The following is a 24,353-nucleotide window of genomic DNA, read 5'->3' as shown; positions in this document are numbered from 1 at the left end:
TTTATTACGACACCGGCACATCCCGCCGCCGCTCGAGATAAAAATGCGGCAAATAGGTCAGTTATCGCGTGACGCACACGCGGCTTTCGGACGAGGGTCGTCAGAGCAACACGTCACCTCGGCAGCTACTTGTATTTTGCTATCCGTGTACCGAAATCGGGTCGGCATGGGTGGGGGTGTCAGCATATCGCCAATTAAGCAGCTTCGCGGAAACAAAGGAAATGCCGTGGGATAGATTTTCAAGTGAGCGTTATAATCTGTTATATCAATGCCCTCATTTATTCTCCGATAAGGAGAATTTGAAGACCCCTCTACAGCAGTGAAGTGGACGCCAACTGGGAAAACAGTGTAAATTTTACTAGAACTAATTCATTTGTAATGAGGGGCCCACGAGACATGCAACTGTGGTCGAAACCGGGAAAACATGTCTGTGAACAAAGAAAGAAATACCACCATTTGATGTTACGTCTTCCTTATCAGAAATGGATCAAGAAAAAACTAAAAGAATTTCAGCTATAGTAGCTGGGTAGTTATAACCTGTCTAACATGCGAACAGGCCAGTACCGCCCTTCTCATGACCCAGTTCGCATTTTACTGTGATACGTCAGCACCGACACGTTTGTAAGTTTTCCTCGGCGCCTCCGCCTCCACCACCCCCCCCCACCCCCTCCCCACCAAAAAAAATTGTAATTAAACTTACTGCGTATCACTATTAATCCCAATGAGCGAACGAGTATAATTTCCATGGAAAAAGCAGCATGTCTCGCGTTTCTTCACTCGCAATAGGTGGCCAATTTGCGCACAAAGCGAAGGACAGTTTGGCAAATTTATAAATCCTAGAGTATGCTGTTGATGTCAGGGTCGTTAGCTACAGAAAGCTATTTTGTTAAGGAATAAACCCCACAATCGGCTCAAGTATTTGGCGATTCCTGTAAAAAGGTAAATATCGATCACCATATCCTTATTTGAAATCCGCCCCTGTCAAATAAAAGTCAAACGGCTTAGCCCTGACCAGTGCATCCCTGTAAAACCGAAGCTGCGTTTAAGTTACGCTATCCAGTCTGGAACTTCCAAATCTTGATTCAGGTTTACGGATGATTCTGATTAAATCTATTCACAACTCTATATGTGTCACTGCCGTTCCCCAGTTGTGTCAAGTTGCAATCCCAGTATTTCAACTTTAACACCACCCATTTTGCACCCTGAAACGAAAGTGTTAACCCTCCTCCTCCTCCTCCTCTACCAGTACCAACATTGTAGAAAGTTTGACTTTCTGGACGAAGACACAACCTCACATCTGTTTGCACCGCTTCATCGCTACCAAGGTGATGTCCTCGAAGGTGTTATTTAAGTTTTGGAAACAGATGAAAATCGGATGGGGCCAAGTCATGACCCTGTGTAGGAAGATCGATGATAGTGAACGCAAGGCCTCGGATTCTTGCAGATGTGGCAGCGGTCGAGAGTGGTCTGGCATTGTCACGCTGAAGGAGTGGGTGCTCCATGTGTGGACGAACTCTTCGAAGTCGTGCTTTCAATTTCCTGAGGATCTAGCAGTATCTTGCGGAGATTATGCTGGTGTCTTTACGCATTAGTTCCACACCTTGAACATCCCAGAACACTGTGAGCATGACGTTGCCTGCTGACGACACGATCTTGAACTTTCCCTGCGTCGGTGAGTCTTTGTGGTGGGACTCCTTTGATGTTCTCTAGTTTTCGGATTCAAAACGGTGATCCCAGCTTTCGGGACTCCATTGATGCTCTCTGGTTTTCGGATTCAAAATGTTGAACCCAGCTTTCATCACCTGTCCACTGTTGTTAAGGAACCCATCTCTCTCACGCTTAAAGCGCAAAAGAAATTGATGACAGATCTCTGCTTGACGTGAGGAGTGAGCATTCGAGGCACCCATCGGAGTTTTGCAATGATGGCCTGTACACGCTCTCGTGTGTTTGTGTCTGTGGCATCTGACTACTTTCTCTGATGAGTTCCTCAATCCAATTCCGTTGAGTCTCACTGGTTGCTGTACACGGTCGTCCACTCTGAAATCTCTCACACACGTTGAGGTCAGCACCACCGTTTCCTACACTACGAGCACGAAAACAGCAACGTCGCACATTACTGATGTCGACAGAATCATCTCAGTACACAGCTTTCATTCTTCTATGGAATTCAAATGGAGTCACGTTTTCTGCGGTTAGAAACTCGACTAAAGCACGTTGTTTCTTACGCACCCACATTGTTATGCTGCACAACTCCATGTTACACGCTACAATTCGCAGGCCTCTAACGGTAGTTGGTTGCAACTTGCGTCAGCGAAGCGGGAAAGTCGACCGAGTAATGTGCATGACATGTAATACCTCAACCGATACTGAGAACAGAATAAAAAATGTGGAGGTATTATTTTCAGTATGCCCTCGAAGTAAGCCTATTAGGAGTCGTAATAAGAACGGTAGCTCAAACAAAAATGGTGAGTACTTTGATCGCTGTAAAAGTAAAACATGGCAACGTTTTCTATGAGACTGACTTTGGCAAATGGGGTTAAAACACCATCGGAGGCGGCGGCGCGACGACAGGTGGACGTGGCAACGCAGCGCGCCGCAGGGCTGCCAACCGCGGAGGAGCGCGTCCACGTGACCGCGAGAGTGGTCTCGCTCCGGTGGCCAGCGTCTGCGCCGCGACGGTTCGCACAGTCCGGGCCTCCCCGTGCACTTTCCTCTGAGAACGCCTGCCGGCAACTGTGGAGACTAATAAACTACAACTGCGGCACTGCGGTATCTTCCTGCACGCTAAAAAATTACCAAATCACGAAACGTCACGCACATTTATGGTAACTCGTGGAACGCGGACTACAAAAACATCGAATATAAATTTAGATATTTTCCGGTGTGTAGCCCTGTACAGAAATGAGACGTGGGCGAAAAGCAGTTCGAACTAGAATTGAAAATGGCACTCTTGAAATGCGGTACTACAAGAAAATGCTGCAGATTAGATGGGTGGGTCGGAGAAGTCATGAAAAGGTACTGAATTAACTTGAGAGGAAAATAAATTTATAGAAATTTGACTAGAAGATGAGCATGAACGAATCGTCAGAATGGATGGAGAAAGTGTGTGTGTGTGTGTGTGTGTGCCCGCGCATATGAGTGAGAGAGAGAGAGAGAGAGAGAGAGAGAGAGAGAGAGAGATATTGAGGGGGGGGGGGGGAGGAATTCTAGAGAGAAACCAATCTCCGGAGTGAAGATTACAGCATCTTTTGGCTAACACGATAGAAGTGCCCACCACAAATGGCAACTAACAGTACCAACGGAGTAAGTCGACATCTTCCACAGCGACGCTCTTCCCTTCTAAACGCTGCCTCGCTCAAAAAGCTGCACACGTACAGGATGTTCGGAAATTCTGGTTACAGACTTCAGCAGCGATGGGAGTGAGTATATAATATTTTGAAGTTGATTAACTCATCCACTTCTACTTAAGGAACTGAATTAGGCGTGACCCGGTACAACTATTAGGTAACAATTCGATAGGCAAACACACTAAACCCATTTATCATATATTAACACTTAAACATCACGTTCCCTACGTACAACATCTGGGTTATATTTTGTTTTGGAATATGTGGTAAACACATAATGCTGAAGCGTTAATACAAACATATATGCTTAGGTGATAAATGGACGTTTCGTTATGTTTCCTTTCGAACTGTTACCTAATAAATGTTCTGCGTCACGCCTAATTCAGTTCATCAAGCCGAAGTGGATGAGTTGAAACCGTCGTACAAAGGAAACGGTACGTTTCAGGACATGGGTTCCTGTTCAAAATAATCTGTACTCACTCCCTTCTACAGCTCCTAGAAGTCTGTAATCGGAATTTCCGAACACCCTTTATAACCGCCCATGTCATGTTTCCAATTAACAGACGATCTTCTGCTGTCCCATGCACAACTCGGCAAACGTATGACGGCGTCTGTTTATCCTCTAAGTTACACCATGCGAGGCCGAAGACCTCTAGAATATACAAGGACACATCTTGCTGGTCTCTGGAGAAGGGCACTGGTGCTGGAAGTGAAGCTATAGCAATTGCCTGGCACAGTCTACATCTTAAAATCCAAGTTCGGTTATGATGTTAATTATGCTGCGTTCCTTTCCACCGTAATCCATCAACGCCAGCCGAGGTGGCCGAGCGGTTCTAGGCGCTACAGTCTTGTTCTAAGTTCTAGGGAACTGATGACCTCAGAAGTTAAGTCCCATAGCGTTCAGAGACATTTTTATGAATTCATAAACTCTTCCCTAATAAAGACTACTTATGAACACCTTCAGATCCAAACTGAAACTCTAAAGCTCTTATAGCATAAAACTTGACAGAAAATGGTTCATCACACTCCTGACACACTCGACCAGCTTCAAGTGGAGGAAGAACTATTAAACTGGCTGTGGAATTCCTCAGTAACCGTTATGATATTAGCAGAATGTTACTCAGTTTCGCTTCTTCCCACATGTTTAGTTGCCCAAAATATGCGACGATGGTTGGACATAACCGTTTACTATTATAAGGTGGCATTTCGCGTATGTATTTCATTAATTTCCACTTTGCACTCCTGGTCGTCCTAACATTTCTTAACGAGAAGAAAGACCAAGTTTTTGCTAAAGGGTTGTATACTTCCGCTGACAAGTCTTTTAGTGGGGTTGTATTCGTGACGGGGGAGAGAAGCGGAACTGGGCAATATTGCTTTTTCTTATATCACACCAGGAAGTTCTCTTTAACGTGGCTACAGCAATGTCTTAGCATTCACTCTTACCTAGCACTCTATCTAATGGTATCGAAATCAACATCACGTGGTTCTACTTCTCTTCTTTATGTACGCTGAAGCGCCAAAGAAACTGGTATAGGCATGCATATTCAAATACAGGGATAAGTAAACAGGTACAATACGGCGTTGCGGTTGGCAACGCCTGTATAAAACGAGTGTCTGGCGCAGTTGTTAGATCGGTTACTGCTGCTACAATGGCAGGTTACCAAGATTTAAGTAAGCCTGAACTTGGTGTTATAGTCGGCGCACGAGCGATGGGACACAGCATCTCTGAGGTAGCGTTAAAGTGGGGATTTTCCCGTACGACCATTTCACGAGTGTACTGTGACTATCATGAGTCCGGTAAAATATCAGATCTCCGACATCGCTGCGGCCGGAAAAAGATCCTACAAGAACGGGACCAACGATGACAGTCATCAACGTGACACAAGTGCAACCCTTCCGCATGCTGCAGATTTCAATGCTGGGCCATCAACTAGTGTCAGCTTGCGACCATTCAACGAAACATCATCGATATGGACTTTCGGAGCCGAAGGCCCACTCGTGTATCCTTGATGACTGCACGACACAAAGCTTTACGCCTCGACTGGGCCCGTCAACATCGACATTGGACTGTCTGTGATTGGAAACATGTTGCCTGATCGAATGAGTTTCGTTTCAAGTTGTATCGTGCGGATGGACGTGTACGGGTATGGAAACCACATGAATCCATGGACCCTGCATGTCAGCAGTGGACTGTTCAAGCTGGTGGAGGCTCCAAAATGGTGTGGGGCGTGTGCAGTTGTAGCGATGTGCGATCCCTGATACATTTAGAGACGACTCTGATAGGTGACACGTCGTAAGCATCCTGTCTGATTACCTGCATCCATTTATGTCCATTGTGCATTCCGACGGACTTGGGCAATTCCATTAGGACAAGGCGACACCCCACACGTCCAGAATTTGTACAGAGTGGCTCCAGGAACACTCTTCTGAGATTAAACATTTCCGCTGGCCACCAAACCCCCCCAGACATCAACATTATTGAGCATATCTGGAATACCTTGCAACGCGCTGTTCATAAGAGACCTCCACCCCTCGTACTCTTACGGATTTATGGACAGCCCTACAGGATTCGTGGTGTCAGTTCCCTCCAGCACTACTTCAGACATTAGTCGAGTCCATGGCACGTCGTGCTGCGGCACTTCTACGTGCACGCAGGAGCCCTACACGATGTCAGGCAGGTGTACTAATTTCTTTGGTTTCCGGATCATCAGAGAACTGTCACCTTGTATTTTACACATTGTATTTCCTCTTTAGGAGAGGCTACAGTGAAGACAAACTAGATGCATTATTCTCAAGATAAGCTGTAAAAATAAAAAGTCAGTCATCTAATGCTTTGGAGCAAGAGCGGCGTTTAGAGTGCAAATACTACTCCTTAATCACTTTAATAAATGCTGGAATTATTTCTCAAGCCAGGACAGAGTTAAATCTATCCACTGACCCTGTCTAAGCTGCTGCTAATTAACTCGATGAAGTGGGGGCTGACAGCTGCGAAAAGTAAAGAGGAAAAGAGGAAAGTAAAAGGGAACCCGTGGATTATGGGCAGTTGTCAATCGTCAAACTAATAAGATGTTTCTGGGTTCGCCGTTTGTTGTTTTACTATGGCAAACAGAAATTGCTCCAAGAAACATCGAAGTAGGCGACAGTGGCTGAGATGTAATATTTCATAAATGCTGATGTACTCTACATATTCATCGTTCTTCATTAAACTCCACAAAGTCACGGTGCAGTATTCTTTGAAAAGCATACTTGCTTATTTAGCGAGTTTCAAAATCTCATAGTAAAGGGCCGAGTAATGTTAGACTTGTCGTCACGGAATCTCAAAAAAATTCAACTGGGTGTTTCAAATGACGGCATTCGCACCGACCGTCAACGGAACGTATTATCGGCAGTGAAAAGGATCTGTATTAGAGTAGAAAACCACATGTGGTCTCGAGTAAATAAATGTCGATCTTCTGACAACATTTGTCAAAAACTTTTATCATGAATTTTGCTTTGGCCATTAATACACCCTATTATCTCTTGTTCCTTAATTCTGGTACCGTATTCGGACTTTTTGCATGCCATTACCCAACTTCGGTATCCGCTGCTCGTCGGGAGCGAAGTGACGTAGTGCTGACGTTTTACCTAGTGTCAACACACAGTGACGTCGCCTTCCGTTCGACTGACGTCCAGTGTGTACAGACGGTAGCGCGGGGCTAGCGAGTCCCTTCGTGCGCCTCCTTGGCAACCCGGACGACAGAAGCCGGTCGTGGAGGAACCGGCCAGACAGGATGGTTGCTTGGTTACTGGTTTACCGCTGCCGTCGAAAGCGACGGCGACGCACGATTTCGCTTCGCCGTGAGTCACTCTCGCCATAGGGAACCGTTAGGGCCCTCCGCTCTCGTGCACCCCCACGCCTCGCCCATCGGCTGCTTAGGCTCCGTCGTGACACGTCATCGCAAAAAAGGCGAACGAGCGCCAGCCTCCCCTCCTTCGCATTTAAAGTTCCACCGTTATTGAACCCTTTCAAGACGTTTAAACTGCATTCAAAACAAGCACAGAATATAATTTCCAGTGTACTCTGTGCAAACTTTGGATTTCAATGAGGGTTTTCCATCCAACTCCATCAAACGACGTACGAGTATTCCAAACTAGAATCCATCTGAATTTGCGACCCAGTCTTTCTTTCTCCGCTGTTAAGAGTCCCACTGTTAGCGAATCCCTTGAAGATATTTGCATTGCATACGAAACAAGTCCAGGGTACTCTAAGAAAAATTTGGCTTTCGTTGAGCGCTCCGTACTAACAACGGGTATTGTTTTAGCGCAGTTGTTTCAAATGACGTATGATGTAATTCCAAATTGGAACTTCTCTGAATTTGCGAATGAGTTCATAGGTCTCCTGGATCGGCCCGCGGAAGTCCACGAAAGTTCGCGCTGTTTGGTATTCGAGTAGCGCGTTAGTTATAAAAATCTTTCACAAAAGCAAAAGCGAACAGCCTCACTTAAAACCGTGAAGTAATGTTTAATGCTGTCAAGGCGCTGTCATTGCAAAAATACATTATTATTCAAACTGGATAGCAAAATTTGGAAGCAAAATTTCGTAAAATCGCAAGAGATATCGAATTGCACCCGTTCGAATAGTCGTCTATCGTTCCAACATTACGCTACAGTCAGTAAGTCCAACGTGCTTTCGTTCACGCCGTGCAAACTACATAATCATTGCGGTTCGTTCACAAAAGTGACCCATTACACCTGGGTCTCAAGAAAATATTCTGGACGTTAAAAAAACCGTGTGTCTGAATATGTCGGTCGAATCATAGCAATATCGATATGTAATTAAATTATAGACAATTATTAATTCCAACAGGGATTTTGGAAACAGATGTGATTTTAACTTCTACATTAAAAACAAAATGCCGGAGTGGCCGTGCGGTTCTAGGCGCTACAGTCTGGAGCCGAGCGACCGCTACGGTCGCAGGTTCGAATCCTGCCTCGGGCATGGATGTGTGTGATGTCCTTAGGTTAGTTAGGTTTAATTAGTTATAAGCTCTAGGCGACTGATGACCTCAGAAGTTAAGTCGCATAGTGCTCAGAGCCATTTGAACCATTTTTTTTAAAACAAAACGACACCGTCATAATGTGTATCTGAGACTTGTTCATTTCCTACCAGTTTGCTAAATATTATCTATGGTTGTTTTCACAGTCATACAATGTTTTTTTTTTACTCCGTTCGAACAAGCATTGAAGGCCCCAACGGCACCGACCGGCCGCCGTGTCGTCCTCAGCCCAAAGGCATCACTGGATGCGGATATGGAGGGCATGTGGTCAGCACACCGTTCTCCCGGCCGAATTACATAAACTGTCAAAAGCGTCTCTTTTACTGAAGCCTGACGTTTGATGAGGTAAGATGGTGGCGTCAGGAACTTTTGTGTAAAAAATGGTTCAAATGGCTCTGAGAACTATGGGACTCAACTGCTGAGGTCATTAGTCCCCTAGAACTTAGAACTAGTTAAACCAAGGACATCACAAACAACCATGCCCGAGGCAGGATTCGAACCTGCGACCGTAGCGGTCTTGCGGTTCCAGACTGCAGCGCCTTTAACCACACGGCCACTTCGGCCGGCGAACTTTTGTGTATTGCGCTCGTATTACTATGACTTTCTGAAATGAAATGACGTTGTAAGCTTTACGATGTCTAAACTGGTGCTGCAGTTGAGCAAATATTTGCTTACTAGGTGTGTTTAACAGATACATCATGCTATGAAAGAACATCAGGTTACATATAAACACGCTTAAAGCAGACTGTAGTACTGTTAAAAACACTCAACTGAATAAAGACAGTTTGTTATCAACGGCAGATAACACTTCCTGCTTGTAGGAACACTTAGATAACGAGCTTACTATTCGAACAATAGCCGAATTTCATCAAAACTGGTTGCAACAGATCATTAAGTCACGTCTGTTAATACAGCTAGATTTATTAAACCCTTTAAAATATACATAAACTATTTAAACGCTGCTGGTATTTCAGCTAAGACAAACTGTAATGTAATTGTTTAGGCTTATATGCATTATAAAAGCAAGACTACGTAAGATGTTTCTAGATACGCTTGCATTGAGGCATGTTCCTTCCCTGCATCTTTCGTCTGCTGTACGAAAAATTACAGCCAAACACGACGCTTGTGGTAACCATTATAGCAAAACTCTAAGTAACGTAGTTATATTACTTTATCCCCATTTCTTACTGGTTCATCACTAAATAAACAGCTCTTTAAAGGTTCTCTGCGCTGGCCGCCATATTGCTATTCTAAAGCGCTGGTTGCAGTGACGCCAATGATACTGCATACTATATTGCCAGTCCAGTAACGTATTCCTGTTGTGAATGTTCCTGTATTAAAAAGTCTCAGTGAGAAGACTTTTAGCTATAGTCCTTAACTGCTTTTTTCTAAAAGACTCAACAGTGTAGTTTCCTCTGTCTTTGATAGTGAACTACTGCTACCTTCTTACGATCTCATGACTGCCGATGGAAACAGATAATTTATTATAGGAATTATGAGTGATTATATGTTTGTAAGAATCAAAAGAAACACACACACACACACACACACACACACACACACACACACACACACACACACACACACAGAGAGAGAGAGAGAGAGAGAGAGAGAGAGAGAGAGAGAGAGAGAGAGGAGGGGGAGGGGCGGGGAAGGAAGAGAGGAGACGTGAAAAAAAAATCGGGAAAGTTGACATAATTTACAGAAACAAATGAAACGGTAGATACTGAAAGTTGCAGTTGAAATGTTACGTTACGAAATTACAGCACGAAAAACATATAAATTTTCAATTGCTTTTGCACATGGGAAAAAACGGCACGGTTTTCAAACATTTGTTTCGACGTTGTAGTGTAATTACCTGTCCATTTTATTACAAACAATTCCGTGAGAAACCAATTCGTGAAAACGAAAACTCATGTACGTCTAATATTCCCGGGTACACACAGGAGATGCTTCGTAAAAAAGGCGAAACCGTGTTAGATGTATAATTAAAATTTTAAAAAAATCACGTACAGCATGCAGAAAGGCGTTTTCTTGTGAAACTTATTATTTCAACCATCACTGACGTCTACAGCACGACCAAAATCTCCTTTTTTTGTCAGAGATCCGATTTCTACTTATGAATGGCATGCAACAGGAGTTATAGCGAAGAGTTTCTGTAGAAAGCCCTCGGAAGCTGCGCGGAGTCTCCACATTCGCAAATGGTCCAGGCGCGCAACAGCGGCCGGGCTCCTTCGGCGAGCTGTCAGTGCGGAAGCTGCCGACAAAAGGACGCAGCTGAGGCACCGTTACCTCTTCAGCAGCGACCGCCCCGCCCTCTGTTCGCCGACGCCAGTAACTAAAACCTAGCCCCCCGCCCCAGACACCAGCGTTCCCACAGTCCGACACCACGCGCACATTCTGCGCCCACAGCTGGTTGTGGAATCCAGCCAAGTTGCGTCATCAAGCCTAAGCTGTCGCAAAGAAGATGGCCAGTTATGTCTATAGGCCGAGGCGACAAGTCAGCTGATCGTGAGTCTACAGTAAACAGTGGCGAGCCATCTCCCAAGTACAGCGGCAGTGTTTGCCATCGGAGCGCGCTCTGTTGCCTGTTGGACACGGCAAACAGTGACGACAGGTCTTTCAGCTCTCCTGCCTAACTTGTGAAAAGACGCAGTCGTTTCAGCTGGCAACTTACCAATTCCACAATCATCTGTAGAATAATAAAGAAATGCTGGTGGGTGTATAGCAAATACATAGGACTTACATTCAGATAAAACTGCAACGAAACTAAAATAAGAAATCATTTCGTGCCATAAAAAGATCCACAGACAGCTGTAGGTCACTCTTGCGGAAACAATGGTATAATTTTTCTGTTCGTTTTCGTCCACAGGGCTAGAAATGACAGTATGGACTGTTATTGAATGTGTTTGTTTATTCACGATTGCAATTTCTGCTACTGTGCCGTTTTCAATCAAGTAGCAGCGCTAATAACATGAATTGCTGAATAACGATTTCAGTTTTAGAAAAACATTCTGCTCTCAAAAATTTGTAAAGCCAAATTATTTTTTATTAATTCGTTCCTCTTCAAAATAACATCGTCCTCGAATCAAGGATGTTTACATATTTTGTATGCACTGACGTTCTTCGTAGTGAGGCAGGATCTGGTGTTATTAAAAAAAAAATAGTCAGCTGTACTTGACAATGGCACAGTAGCGCCAAAATGCGAACTTTAATGGCTCAAATGGCTCTGAGCACTATGGGACTTAACATCTATGGTCATCAGTCCCCTAGAACTTAGAACTACTTAAACCTAACTAACCTAAGGACAGCACACAACACCCAGCCATCACGAGGCAGAGAAAATCCCTGACCCCGCCGGGAATCGAACCCGGGAACCCGGGCGTGGGAAGCGAGAACGCTACCGCACGACCACGAGATGCGGGCTCGAACTTTAATGAATACATTTAATATAACAGAATACGATGAAAATATTGTCCTTTCTAAAGCATTGGTATCGTCCCCACAAACGCCGACACTACAGTAATCGTCTGAAATGTTAGTGAATAGCACTGAACAACATAATATTTTCGAGCACAGTACAGCATCACGAGGAAATAGATCCATTATCTTCCTAAACTGAGTCCCAGTACAAGGAGCTCTCCTTTTACTCTGTACAGGGTTTCCCGAATTCGTTGAAAGGACCTAAGACTATCTATGCGGAATTTTTTTATTTCTTTTATCTGGCAGAAATACGTGGCAAAGTTTGGTTTATTTTCTCAGGTGCTTTAGTTCACTTCCACAGCCACGAACTAAAAAGTCTGAAGCCAGTAATCACTATGCACAATGAACATTGTAGATGTGTGTTATCCAACAGCCTTTTATTTCATTTCATTTATTTATTTATTTTTTAATTCGCTGCGGTAATTACAACGTTGAAACCTTAAGAAATTATCTGTTATTGGTGAAATAGTGTCGTAAATCTGTTATCAAACCGAACGTTGATTTGAGCACCACAGTATTTTATTAGGCATGATCCTATTGGAGGTGACATGCCTTGGCCTTCCTCTGACCTAGGAGCTGACCTACGGAATTAGTTATACGGGGACCTACAGTTTAACCTTTATTCCGAACCACGGTGTAACTAGATATTTTCCACGTGCTTAAATCATGACGGCCGGCCGCGGTGGTCTAGTGGTTCCAGGCGCTCAGTCCGGGACCGCGCGACTGCTACGGTCGCAGGTTCGAATCCTGCCTCGGGCATGGATGTGTGTGATGTCATTAGGTTAGTTAGGTTTAAGTAGTTCTAAGTTCTAGGGGACTGATGACCACAGATGTTAAGTCCCATAGTGCTCAGAGCCATTTGAACCATTTTTTAAAATCATGACGAGAGGGGAAAACAGTGATCAATGACACAAGAAATAAACGGACCGATTGGTAATTTTTACCCTCGCACTAATGCACAGCGCCACGCTAGTAGAAACCTAAATCAAGTCGCTTACGTGTAATTTTTAAAGGCTGATAGGTGTAAACCAAAATTTGGAACGACGAAATAGACAAAGATAAGGAATTCTGCTATCCTGGAACCAAAATGGCGTATAACGGACGAAGCAAAGACTCTGTATGAAGCTTAATAGCAGCACAGGCAAAGACGGAATTCTTCGCAAGAATGTAAAGTCTACTTGTATCAAGAATAGGCCTTAATTTGTGGAAGAAATATCTGAGGATGTACGTTTGAAGCACACAATTGTATGAAAGCCGGAAAAGAAGAGGATCGAACAGTCTGAGATATTGTGCTTGAGATATTGTGCTGTAGAAAGATGTCGAAAATTGTGTAGACTGATGCGAAATTTGGCGGTTCTCCGGAGAAGCGGCGGAGGAGGAATACGTGCAAAACGCTGGAGAGTAGAAGGAACAGAATGTTGCAAAGTATGTTAAAGGCATTATGGATTAACTCTCGTAGTACTAGAGGGAGCTGCAGACGGCAAAAACAGTAGGATTCGGCGTTCGGTATTGGTTTGGCTGCAATATAAAGAGTTGTTCTGCCAGGTAAGTTGACTTTAGAAAGCATGGAAGAAGTGGAGGAACGGCTGATTTCGGAACAGTGCGCGAGATGTTTCGGACACCTGCCCAGTCAGAGTCTGAAAGCGAGCTGGCCGTGTAGCATTTCTGCCTGTTTCTGCTGCTCCTAATGGACGCTGCAAGCAGTTGGAGTCAAGTTTCCGCCAACGTGCGGCTGAAGGCAGCGCTAATGCAAGGCAGCCGCTTCCAACCCCTTCTGGCTTCTCCATTATCTCGGAAGACGAGATCTCAGAAAAGGGGGCAAGTGTGTATGGCACACCGGGCAGTAGTACTGGCGAGGACGGAACTCGTGGACCAAGAGCCAGTAACATATCGAGACCACGAATCTGTATTATTAAACGAAGAAGCCAGAGCAATCGCAGCTGTGGGTAGCTTCTAGGAGCAACCAAAATTTTGGTTTCAATACTTCCTATAATCATAGAACGAATTTAAAAATTTAATTGCTGTCATAATCTAATCGTTCAGAGGTATCATATTACGTTAATAGTTTAACACATTAAGACAAGTATTATAGTTAGAGACTGTGCTTATTTCTTCTTGAGGCAGCGGACTTAAAGGTGTGGAAATTATCCAGACAGCATTCATCCAATATTTGTTAAAGAGGGCATTTAGCGATTTCCAATAAACTTTACACATAATTTCAAACCTTTTCGAAATTTTTGCTTGTTGACACCACTCACAAAATAACTTCATCGCTTACTATATTTTTCTTGTTCATGCAGTAAACCTTCAGCATCAGGTATGACGTTTTAATTTATTAATTCTTTACTGCTAACTCTATTCGCGATACATTTTGCAGACGTATCCACATATACCACTGAATGTGCCTAAAATATTATAAACATTGACATGCATGAAACGAATGTTTAATACAAGGGAGTTAAAGAATCGGACGGTGGTGTTTACTGAAGTTCCTAGGAGTCAGTATGAAACAGGGACACTATTAACGCGATGAATAGTCTCAAGCGAAGAAGCTCTACCACAAAAAGCGCTGCTATACGATGAGGTAAAATCCTTTCACGGAAAGTATTTCGAACTGTTTTCTTTCCTTCTACAACGTAAAGAGACTACCACAGATAAATTTTTACACTTCCAAGTTCCAAAGGAGGTTACTGGCCGCATCACTAGGTAAGTCAAATACAACGTATTCTTTGGTGGTACTCCGGAACTGAATAGGTTACAGAAACGTTTACTTTCGCCGTAAAATAGTGAGTGCAGCTACGTGATTTATAGAGCCGGAATACGGAAGTTGGTAATGGTTGTCCTCCAGCAAACGTAGTATCTTGATGGGATCACTTACGGAGATTATCTGAAGAATGATTACCACACAGATGTTAGGACTGCATTCCACGAAATAAGAAGGAAAAGGGAAAACTACTAAAAAGGGAGAGTAGAAGAGAATAAAAGATTAGGTTAGGTCAGTCATGGGAACAAAGGCTTACAAGAATAGCAACAGCGAGCAACAATAGTATGTTATTCAGGATGCGACAAACGGCCAGCGCAGTTCTAAAATCATAACCAATTTTTTTGATAGAATAACTCAAGGAAGGTTTAAGCCTCTTTACTCTTTTGATTACCATACAGAAAGTACGTTGTGCTACTGCAAATTTGCAGGACTATATAAAGAGCACCTATTTTGATGTTATAAGTCAATTTCGAACAGCTGAACAAAACAAAATTGGCAATAGATAAGTTTCAGCTGCGTCTTGGTGTGAAACAATGGTTGAAGTGCTGCAGCACTGTAGTAATGTAAAACTTGAACCCGTGAATCTCTTTAGTGTCTGGCATGACCACAGCACCCAAGTTGCGACAGATCGTCGGATACCGTATCTTACTACACTGAACGAAAGACGACCTGCTAAAGCATTCACACCGTTACTATTATTTGCGGTTATCAAATCGGTGTAATGAGTTTAGTAGGACTGGCGCGGAAGAAATTAATTCGCTGTCTGTGACATTACATCGCCTTCCTACACCTTTTGCTATTTTATTACAGTAGTGCTGAGAAAGCGAATAATCTATCCACTGCCAGGAGAAGTTGGCAGTAAGACAAGGCAACTCGATGTGAACTTTTTATCAAAGTTCAGTATTAACGAGAATAAAAAGTACTGCAGAGGAGATCTACTTTTCAACAGGTGGAGAATGAATCAGGGGGTAAAATACAGCCTGATCACCGAGGGCTTCGAGGCAATGGAAGAAAAATGAATGGAATATATTAAGTCACAGTGAGTGAGGGCGGAAATGGCTCTTTTCGTGAGCCGAATCAAAGTTGTATTTCACATGGAGGAGGAACGACTCAGCAAGATTGCAGGTACGGCGGAAGGTGGCTAGGCCAATTACAGTTCGGACAAATTTACGAGGATCCGACATGAGCACTGGGGCGTTTAGAGCTGTCCATGGCTGCAGGAAGTTAATCTAACAACGTCGTGGAGAGAAACCCAAAGAAATAAAAGATAAAGCGATGCAGGCGAAATTAAAGACAGAGTGAATTGAAAAATGAAACATCCCCGGTCACCGAAGGATCCTCTTTCTCCCACTGTCACATCACCAAGTACCTACTTTCCAAGTCCTCTTCGTTTTGAGAATCCTATGGTGCCGATCTTTCCATTCTAGTCCGTATACTACACTCAACGTACTCAACACACTCTGATGCCTAATTCAGCATTTACCGCCCCAAAATGTTTCCCTCTTAAATGCTGCTTCTACAACCAAATCAGTTAGTCCTAAAAATCGTGGCACATTTCCCGACAGGCAGCCCGTTCTTCCACTAATGGTTTTTCTTTAACAGTCCAGTCTCATCAACTAACTGATTGTCTCTCTTCATTTCGAAACTCATCTGTACACATTTTTGCTAATATCCACTTGTAGAAACAAAAGTTACTAGTTTTACACCCAGCAGCGCCGCGCAAACACTGCAGCTAAAGTACTGGGCTCGTATTCGAATAGCGCTGGGTTCAAATCCCTATTCAGCAATGCACATTTAAATTTCGGAACAGTTCCTCAGCAAGACTATCCGCCTAAGGCAAAAGCGCTTCTGTTCTCTAACGTCCTCGACGAACTCCCTGCCTTCCTCTGTTTTTCCCGCTGACTTATCTAATTTTTGAACTTTCGCCAGTTGGTATTCTCGTTTGTATTATCCGTGATTTCTTTTGCGTTTGCGTTTTCTTTGTTTATGCTGAACAATAATTCAAACTGAAGTAGCTTTCAATTCGTAATGGCTAAAATGGCTCTGAGCACTATGCGACTTAACTTCGGAGGTCATCAGTCGTCTAGAACCTAGAACTAATTAAACCTAACTAACCGAAGGACATCACACACATGCATGCCCGAGGCAGGATTCGAACCTGCGACCGTAGCGGTCGCTCGGCTCCAGACTGTAGCGCCTAGAACCGCACGGCCACTCCGGCCGGCTTTCAATTCGTAGTTATTGCTTTCTGGAACATTAACTCGTCAGTGTTGGAGCACTTTAAAACGGGAGAGATTCGGTATTTTAAAAAGCTATGTGAGGCTGTTCTATGCATTTCTTCAGTGCTACTCATAACGTTGGCATCTAAGCTTCCATAAGTGTAAGCACATAGGGCACGTTTGAAACGTATCAATCGCCGCCTATTAATTGTCCTATTTTTTTAATTTGAAATTGGTGTAAAAGTGGACTCATATAAGCGTCTTAAGAGGGAAACGAAAGAGATTGGGAGGACATCCCAATGTAGGGTCAATCAGTTAGAAAAGAAACTACGGAAAAAGAGTGACCGTTAAATGAAATGATTTACAGTTGATATCCTAGTTTCCCTTACTGAAGGACTAACAAAACAAAGCCAGGCGTATACGTCCAACCATGTGAAACTGCCAGAAAAGACTTGTCAGAATATGACAACAACAACAACAACAACAACAACAAAAATAGATCCGAGGGAACATTCGAGTCACCAACTTTTAACTAATGGCGCATAAACTGCGTCTATATCTACATGATTAGTCTGCAAATCATACTCAAGTGTTTGACAGAGGGAGGATAGAATCGCCTGCTGTCGAATAGCAAGTGGAAAAAAAATTAGCACCTGAAGCTTTCCTCGACAGGTCTGATTTCTCTGACCACTAGGGTCATCGAAGGACGTAGCAGTCAACAAAATATTTTCGTCTTCCGAAGAAAGCTGGCGATTGAAATCTCGCGAAACTCGTTCTTCATACCCAGAATTCTTCCCCACCCTCCTACTTCGTGATAATACAAAACGAGCTGCTCTTCTTTTAACTGTCTTCCGTCAATCGGTATGGTACAGTGGCCGGTATATAGCCTACTAATCTTTACAGAATGGAAAGGAGCTGCTGCTGTAGAATCAAATTCATCAGATTCACATGCGGAAGTGGTCGGGTTTTAGCCGCGGTTCGCAAGCCTGCCGGATGGCAGCGTCCTACCATTAAGTCATTCAGGTGGAATACCGCAACGTATATAGCGTTCGGGTACCGAAGTAAATGTTTCAAGAGGGCTAGACGCCACGCACAAGGAGTAACCGGTATGAAAGGACACGGGCAAACATCTAACTACTGCTCGTTTCAGATAAACGTAACGCCCACAGGGCGCTACAAGTTGTGTGCTAGCTCTCGGTCCTGTCGATAACCGCTGCGGTGGGCGTTAAGTACCGGCGAGTGATAACCACCTCTCTTGTGTATAGAGAGCCTATTAAAAACGTTGCCTGTGATATAGTTACGGGAAGGTGTGCGCCAGGAACTGTTCATTCCCGAAGAGTACAGTCTTTCGGTAGCTCTGGCGATTTATGATCCGAGGAGCAGCTGTGGCATAAAAGGCACAAAATTAATAGCCAGCGCTCGCAACCTTTGCTTTAGGAACGAATTAAAGCTGTTTATTATTATTAGCCAGGACTCTTGGTTGGGTGTTCCGGTCACGGACGGGGAGTATCGAGGAGTTATTTACGACGACAGCCACAGGGGAACGTCGTTCGCTGAGCTTAATTGCTGGGCGTTCATTTTCACCGTCTGACCGTACAAATGGATCTCCCCCCTCCCGCACTAAACTTTCAGTCACCAACGGACACGCGGCCTTAATCACTCTGTGTGTGGTTGTCGACAGGCTCAAATGGAAGAATAATAATCGTACGGATCAATAATAATTACCTGAATGCCTATAGGTAAACAGTAACTAACGGCTCACATGGGGTTAACAATTAATCAGCGGACGATACCAACCAATGAAGAGGAATTTGTTCAGTTCTTGAAACAATATGCGGTGATACTGGAGTCACTGCTAAAATATTTTCCAACGAATACGATTTATTTCTGCCAATGTTCACAAAGTTATTTAGTGGCTCTCAGTTAACAACATGATAAATTTAAACACAGTGCCTACCATAGTCAAGCATTGGTCTTCCTCTAAAAAAAAAAAATAAAAAAATATAAAATAATAAAATTTACACTTCCCTTCATTACCAGAAACATCATTTCTTGATGCGTCAGCACGTGTCCTGTACACCGAACGCTTTTTAAGTTGTGCTATAATTTCTATTCTCCCCATCTAATCTTCAGGATTCTTCTGTACGAGTACAAAACCTCCTATTATTTTCTTGACTTCAATATTTATCGTCTACGGTTCATTTATGTGAAAAACCACACTAAAGACAAATACCTTGAGACAAGACAAATATCTTCAAAAAAGACTAACAAAGAGATTTCTATTACATTTTAAAATATCTTAGAATGTTTCAAGAATACATTCGAAGAAATACTATTGCATTAAATCACTTTTTCGTATTACAAATTGGCACATGAGTTTTATTTACATAGTCTGTTCCACTGCAGCGCTTTACTACTAATTTGCGCAAGTATATTCCCAAAAGATAAAGTGTCTACACGTTGTTAACAAAGCTCGCCCCCTCCCCACACACACATAAAAAAATAAAAATATAAAAGTCAGTATACCCATACACCAAACGACGCAGGCCGATCAGCGAAACACTCTGACAACCAGTAAATAGTTAATCGTCTGTACTTCACTACACAACCAAAGTTATCCACGCACTATTGTTGTTGTTGTTGTTGTGGTCTTCAGTCCTGAGACTGGTTTGATGCAGCTCTCCACGCTACTCTATCCTGTGCAAGCTTCTTCATCTCCCAGTACCTACTGCAACCTACATCCTTCTGAATCTGCTTAGTGTATTCATCTCTTGGTCTCCCTCTACGATTTTTACCCTCCACGCTGCCCTCCAATACTAAATTTGTGATCCCTTGATGCCTCAGAACATGTCCTACCAACCGATCCCTTCTTCTAGTCAAGTTGTGCCACAAACTCCTCTTCTCCCCAATCCTATTCAGTACCTCCTCATTCGTTATCTGCTTTCCCTTCTTTGCTTAGAACTGAGTTTCCATCTGAGCTTTTGATATTCATACAAGTCGTTCTCTTTTCTCCAAAGGTCTCTCTAATTTTCCTGTAGGCAGTATCTATTCTACCCCTAGTGAGATAAGCCTCTACATCCTTGCATTTGTCCTCTAGCCATCCCTGCTTAGCCATTTTGCACTTCCTGTCGATCTCATTTTTGAGACGTTTGTATTCCTTTTTATCTGCTTCATTTACTGCATTTTTATATTTTCTCCTTTCGTCAATTAAATTCAATATTTCTTCTGTCACACAAGGATTTCTATTAGCCCTAATCTTTTTACCTACTTGATCCTCTGCTGCCTTCACTGCTTCATCCCTCAAAGCTACCCATTCTTCTTCTGCTGTATTTCTTTCCCCCATTCTTGTCAATTGTTCCCTTATGTTTTTCCTGAAACTCTGTACAACCTCTGGTTCTTTCAGTTTATCCAGGTCCCATCTCCTTAAATTCCCACCTTTTTGCAGTTTCTTCAGTTTTAATCTACAGTTCATAACCAATAGATTGTGGTCAGAGCCCGCATCTGCCCCTGGAAATGTCTTACAATTTAAAACCTGGTTCCTAAATCTCTGTCTTACCATTATATAATCTATCTGATACCTTTTAGTATCTCCAGGGTTCTTCCATGTATACAACCTTCTTTGATGATTCTTGAACCAAGTGTTAGCTATGATTAAGTTATGCTCTGCGCAAAACTCTACCAGGCGGCTTCCTCTTTCATTTCTTACCCCCAACCCATAGTCACCTACTACGTTTCCTTCTCTCCCTTTCCCTACTACCGAATTCCAGTCACCCATGACTATTAAATTTTCGTCTCCCTTCACTATCTGAATAATTTCTTTTATTTCATCATACATTTCTTCAATTTCTTCGTCATCTGCAGAGCTAGTTGGCATATAGACTTGTACTACTGTCGTAGGCGTGGGCTTCGTGTCTATCTTGGCCACAACAATGCGTTCGCTGTGCTGTTTGTAGTAGCTTACCCGCATTCCTATTGTTTTATTCATTATTAAACCTACTCCTGCATTACCCCTATTTAATTTTGTATTTATAACCCTGTAATCACCTGACCAAAAGTCTTGTTCCTCCTGCCACCGAACTTCACTAATTCCCACTATATCTAACTTTAACCTATCCATTTCCCTTTTTAAATTTTCTAACCTACCTGCCCGATTAAGGGATCTGACATTCCACTCTCCGATCCGTAGAACGCCAGTTTTCTTTCTCCTGATAACGACGTCCTCCTGAGTAGTCCCCGCCCGGAGATCCGAATGGGGGACTATTTTACCTCCGGAATATTTTACCCAAGAGGACGACATCATCATTTATTCATACAGTAAAGCTGCATGCCCTCGGGAAAAATTACGGCCGTAGTTTCCCCTTGCTTTCAGCCGTTCGCAGTACCAGCACAGCAAGGCCGTTTTGGTTAGTGTTACAAGGCCAGATCAGTCAATCATCCAGACTGTTGCCCCTGCAGCTACTGAAAAGGCTGCTGCCCCTCTTCAGGAACCACACGTTTGTCTGGCCTCTCAACAGATACCCCTCCGTTGTGGTTGCACCTACGGTACGGCTATCTGTATCGCTGAGGCACGCAAGCCTCCCCACCAACGACAAGGTTTATGGTTCATGGGCGGACATTAATAAGGTACGTATCTACCCTTCACCTTTATGGCGTGTTGAACTCTCTGGACACACTTTCAGTTAAGTGTGTAAATGTGTGGGAGGGAATGACAGCCCATTCTTCCTCAAGAGCCGAAACCAGACAAGGTAGTGACGTTGGACGTTTTAACTCGTCCCGAATGTGTTTCCATAGGGGTTCAGGTCGGAACTTGAGCGGTCCAGTCCCTTTCAAGTATGTTATTGTCCGCAACCATTGCCTCACAAACGCTGTTTTATAATAGGGTGCATCGTCACGTCGATTTAAACCATCATCGTCTCCGACCTGTTTGTCTACTGTACGCAAAACTGTAAAAGGTGGTTCATATCTTTCCGTATTTAGCGTTTCCTAAAGCGCGACAATTCCAGCGTTTCCTAAAGCGCGACAATTCCTTCACCGCATTTCGCTGTTGGCACTACACATGATGGCAGTTAAACGTTCTGCATGCATTCGCCAGATCCAAACCCTTCCATCGCATTGCCACAAGGCAGAGCGTGATTCATCAACAGGAACTACTCGTTTGCAGTTATCCACTTCCCAGTGACGACGCTCTTTAGACCACCTCAAGGGTCGCCTGACAGAGACCACTGAAATGTGTGGCTTATGAGAAGCTGTTCGACCAATGTAACCGATTCTCCCTACACACAGTCACTGTGCTCGACGGATGGCTGGTAGCACTTTGAAACTCGTGAGTAGTTCCATACCCTGAAAAAAATGGGAAAAAATAATAAATGATCGTAAGGCATTGATGGCCGGGCATCCCCGCCTGGGGAAGTTCAGTCCCGAGCTGTCAGTTATTTCACCTGACGTCACATTGGGCGACTTGCGTGTCGATGATGACGAAATTAGGATGAGAACAACACAACGCCCGGTCCCCCGAGGGAGAACAACGCCGATCCTGCCGGGAATCGAAACTGGGCTCGCTGCAAGGCAGTCAAGACGCACTGATCGCTCGCTCAGCTAAGGAGCCGGACGTTCCGCTAATTTAATGCTAGTTTCTACAACCATCCTCGCCAACGCTCGACGGTCCCTGCCCCTCAGCACATGATGTCTACCTGGTCTTGTTAGTTCCTTCGCGTTCCCACTCAGAATCACATCATCAACAGTCACCTTGGGAGGCTTTAGAAGAGTTGGAACGTCCCTGAGGAGTTTGTTACTCAGGTGACACGTTCGCCGTTACTCAGCTCTGCTCACTCTGCTGTTACTGCTCCTCTACTGATAACACAACACTCTTCGCCTCCTCTTTACACTGGCTGGTCCGCCTATCTAATAGTCAATTCCGCATTCCATAGGATTGTCTGGATACTTTCGATTAGCTAGCGTAAAGTTAGCTACTGTTTAGGTCACTTAGTTTTGGTTTTCCTATCTTGTTTTACGTTCCTTTTACTAATTTATTCAGGCAGTGTGTGTACTGACAGTACGTTATATCTGCCTACCACGTTTCAACACAATTCTGTAAAGTTTCCATGGATCTTCTGTTGTGTAACGCATTCAGATATGCCGGTGAGATCATTTTCTCCCTCTGAATGTTACAGTATTAAGTTCCCTCGCCGGCCGGAGTGGCCGAGCGGTTCTGGGCGTTACAGTATGGAACCGCGCGATCGGTACGGTCGCAGGTTCGAATCCTGCCTTGGGCATGGATGTGTGTGATGTCCTTAGGTTAGTTAGGTTTAAGTAGTTCTAAGTTCTAGGGGACTGATGACCTCAGAAGTTAAGTCCTATAGTGCTCAGAGCCATTTGAACCATAAGTTCCCTCCTTCCGGCGCCAAGGGCGAAGGAGATTACGCTTTTCCAACGTTTCAGTGCGTGTCACAACCCCAAGTGTGTTTCGTGAAATGTTTCTTGTATCCAGAGATCTAAACTTTATAATGTGACAGAATTATTATTCGAAATATTTTCTTTTCTTGTTACATAAATGGACCGAGTAAGACGCAGCTGTGACACGTAGTTGTAGTGTTCGAACGACGATGATTACAGAAAGAGATTTTCACTCCGAAGCGGAGTGTGCGCCAATATTAAACTTCCAGGCAGATTTAACTTTGTCCCTGATCGAGACTCGAACTCGAGACCTTTGGCTTTCGCGGGCAAGTGCTCTACCGACTGAGCTGCCCAAGCACGACTCGCGACCCGTCCTCATAGCTTTACTTACGTCAGTCCCTCCTGCCTTGCAAAGTTCACAGAAGCTCTCCTAGGAGCAGAGGGGTCGTGAGCCGCGCTTGGGAATCTCAATCGGTAGGGTAAATGCCCGCGAAAGGCAAAGGTCACGAGTTCGAGAGCGGTCAGCAAGTTTCACTGTTGATTATGGAGTTGCTCAACAGTGGTTGGAAAATCTGTTTGTGATTAAATTAGTATAACTTATTTTTATTACACGCTACTTCCACGTGTCAAACGGGAGTAAAACAGTGCATTTAAAAAGATACTGTATATTTCTTAATAGTGGTCCCGCAGTTGTTAAGTGTTACCGGCCACGAGCGACCTTTAAGTGGCCCTCTTAAATGTAAATTGTACTTTTCTGACCTAGTGGTGGAGACTCGGCTGGTGCCACGTACCTGGCGTGGGGCAGCAGTGCCAAGCGTGCGGGACGCAGCAGCACCAGCAGCAGGGACAGGCCGGCCGACGCTCGCGCATGGGTCGCCGCGCTACTGGCGCACAGCGCCGCCGGCCGCGGGCGACCGCCCTGCCCCCTGGCAGCGCGCCGGCAAATTTTCCACTCGCTTATCGCTCGCGGCGCGCCTACTGCCGGCGGCGGCGGCGGCGGCGGCCGCATTTTGGCCCAGTTTTACGCTGCGCCAGCGCGACAGGCCGCTGGCGCGTGTGCAAATCAAAACAAAGAGAACGGACGGCTGCTACTGATTAGAGGGTCTCCATC

The 24,353-nt window shown here is 44.2% G+C and overlaps 1 protein-coding gene across 1 annotated transcript in view; it reads right to left on the bottom strand.

Moving 5' to 3' along the window:
- Nucleotides 1-24,113, bottom strand: part of LOC126253097 (ecdysone receptor) — a 95,410-nt gene extending 71,297 nt beyond the window's left edge. The window contains exon 1 of the mRNA XM_049954204.1: nt 24,034-24,113. Within this exon, the coding sequence (XP_049810161.1) occupies nt 24,034-24,112 (79 nt within the window). The 5' untranslated portion in view covers nt 24,113. The remainder of the gene's footprint in view (nt 1-24,033) is intronic.
- Nucleotides 24,114-24,353: the final 240 nt, after the last annotated feature.

This window comes from Schistocerca nitens, chromosome 4 (genome assembly GCF_023898315.1).
Source record: "Schistocerca nitens isolate TAMUIC-IGC-003100 chromosome 4, iqSchNite1.1, whole genome shotgun sequence".
Taxonomy (NCBI): domain Eukaryota; kingdom Metazoa; phylum Arthropoda; class Insecta; order Orthoptera; family Acrididae; genus Schistocerca; species Schistocerca nitens.
Note: the sequence above shows the minus strand (reverse complement) of the source record. Positions and strands in the feature narration are given on the sequence as shown.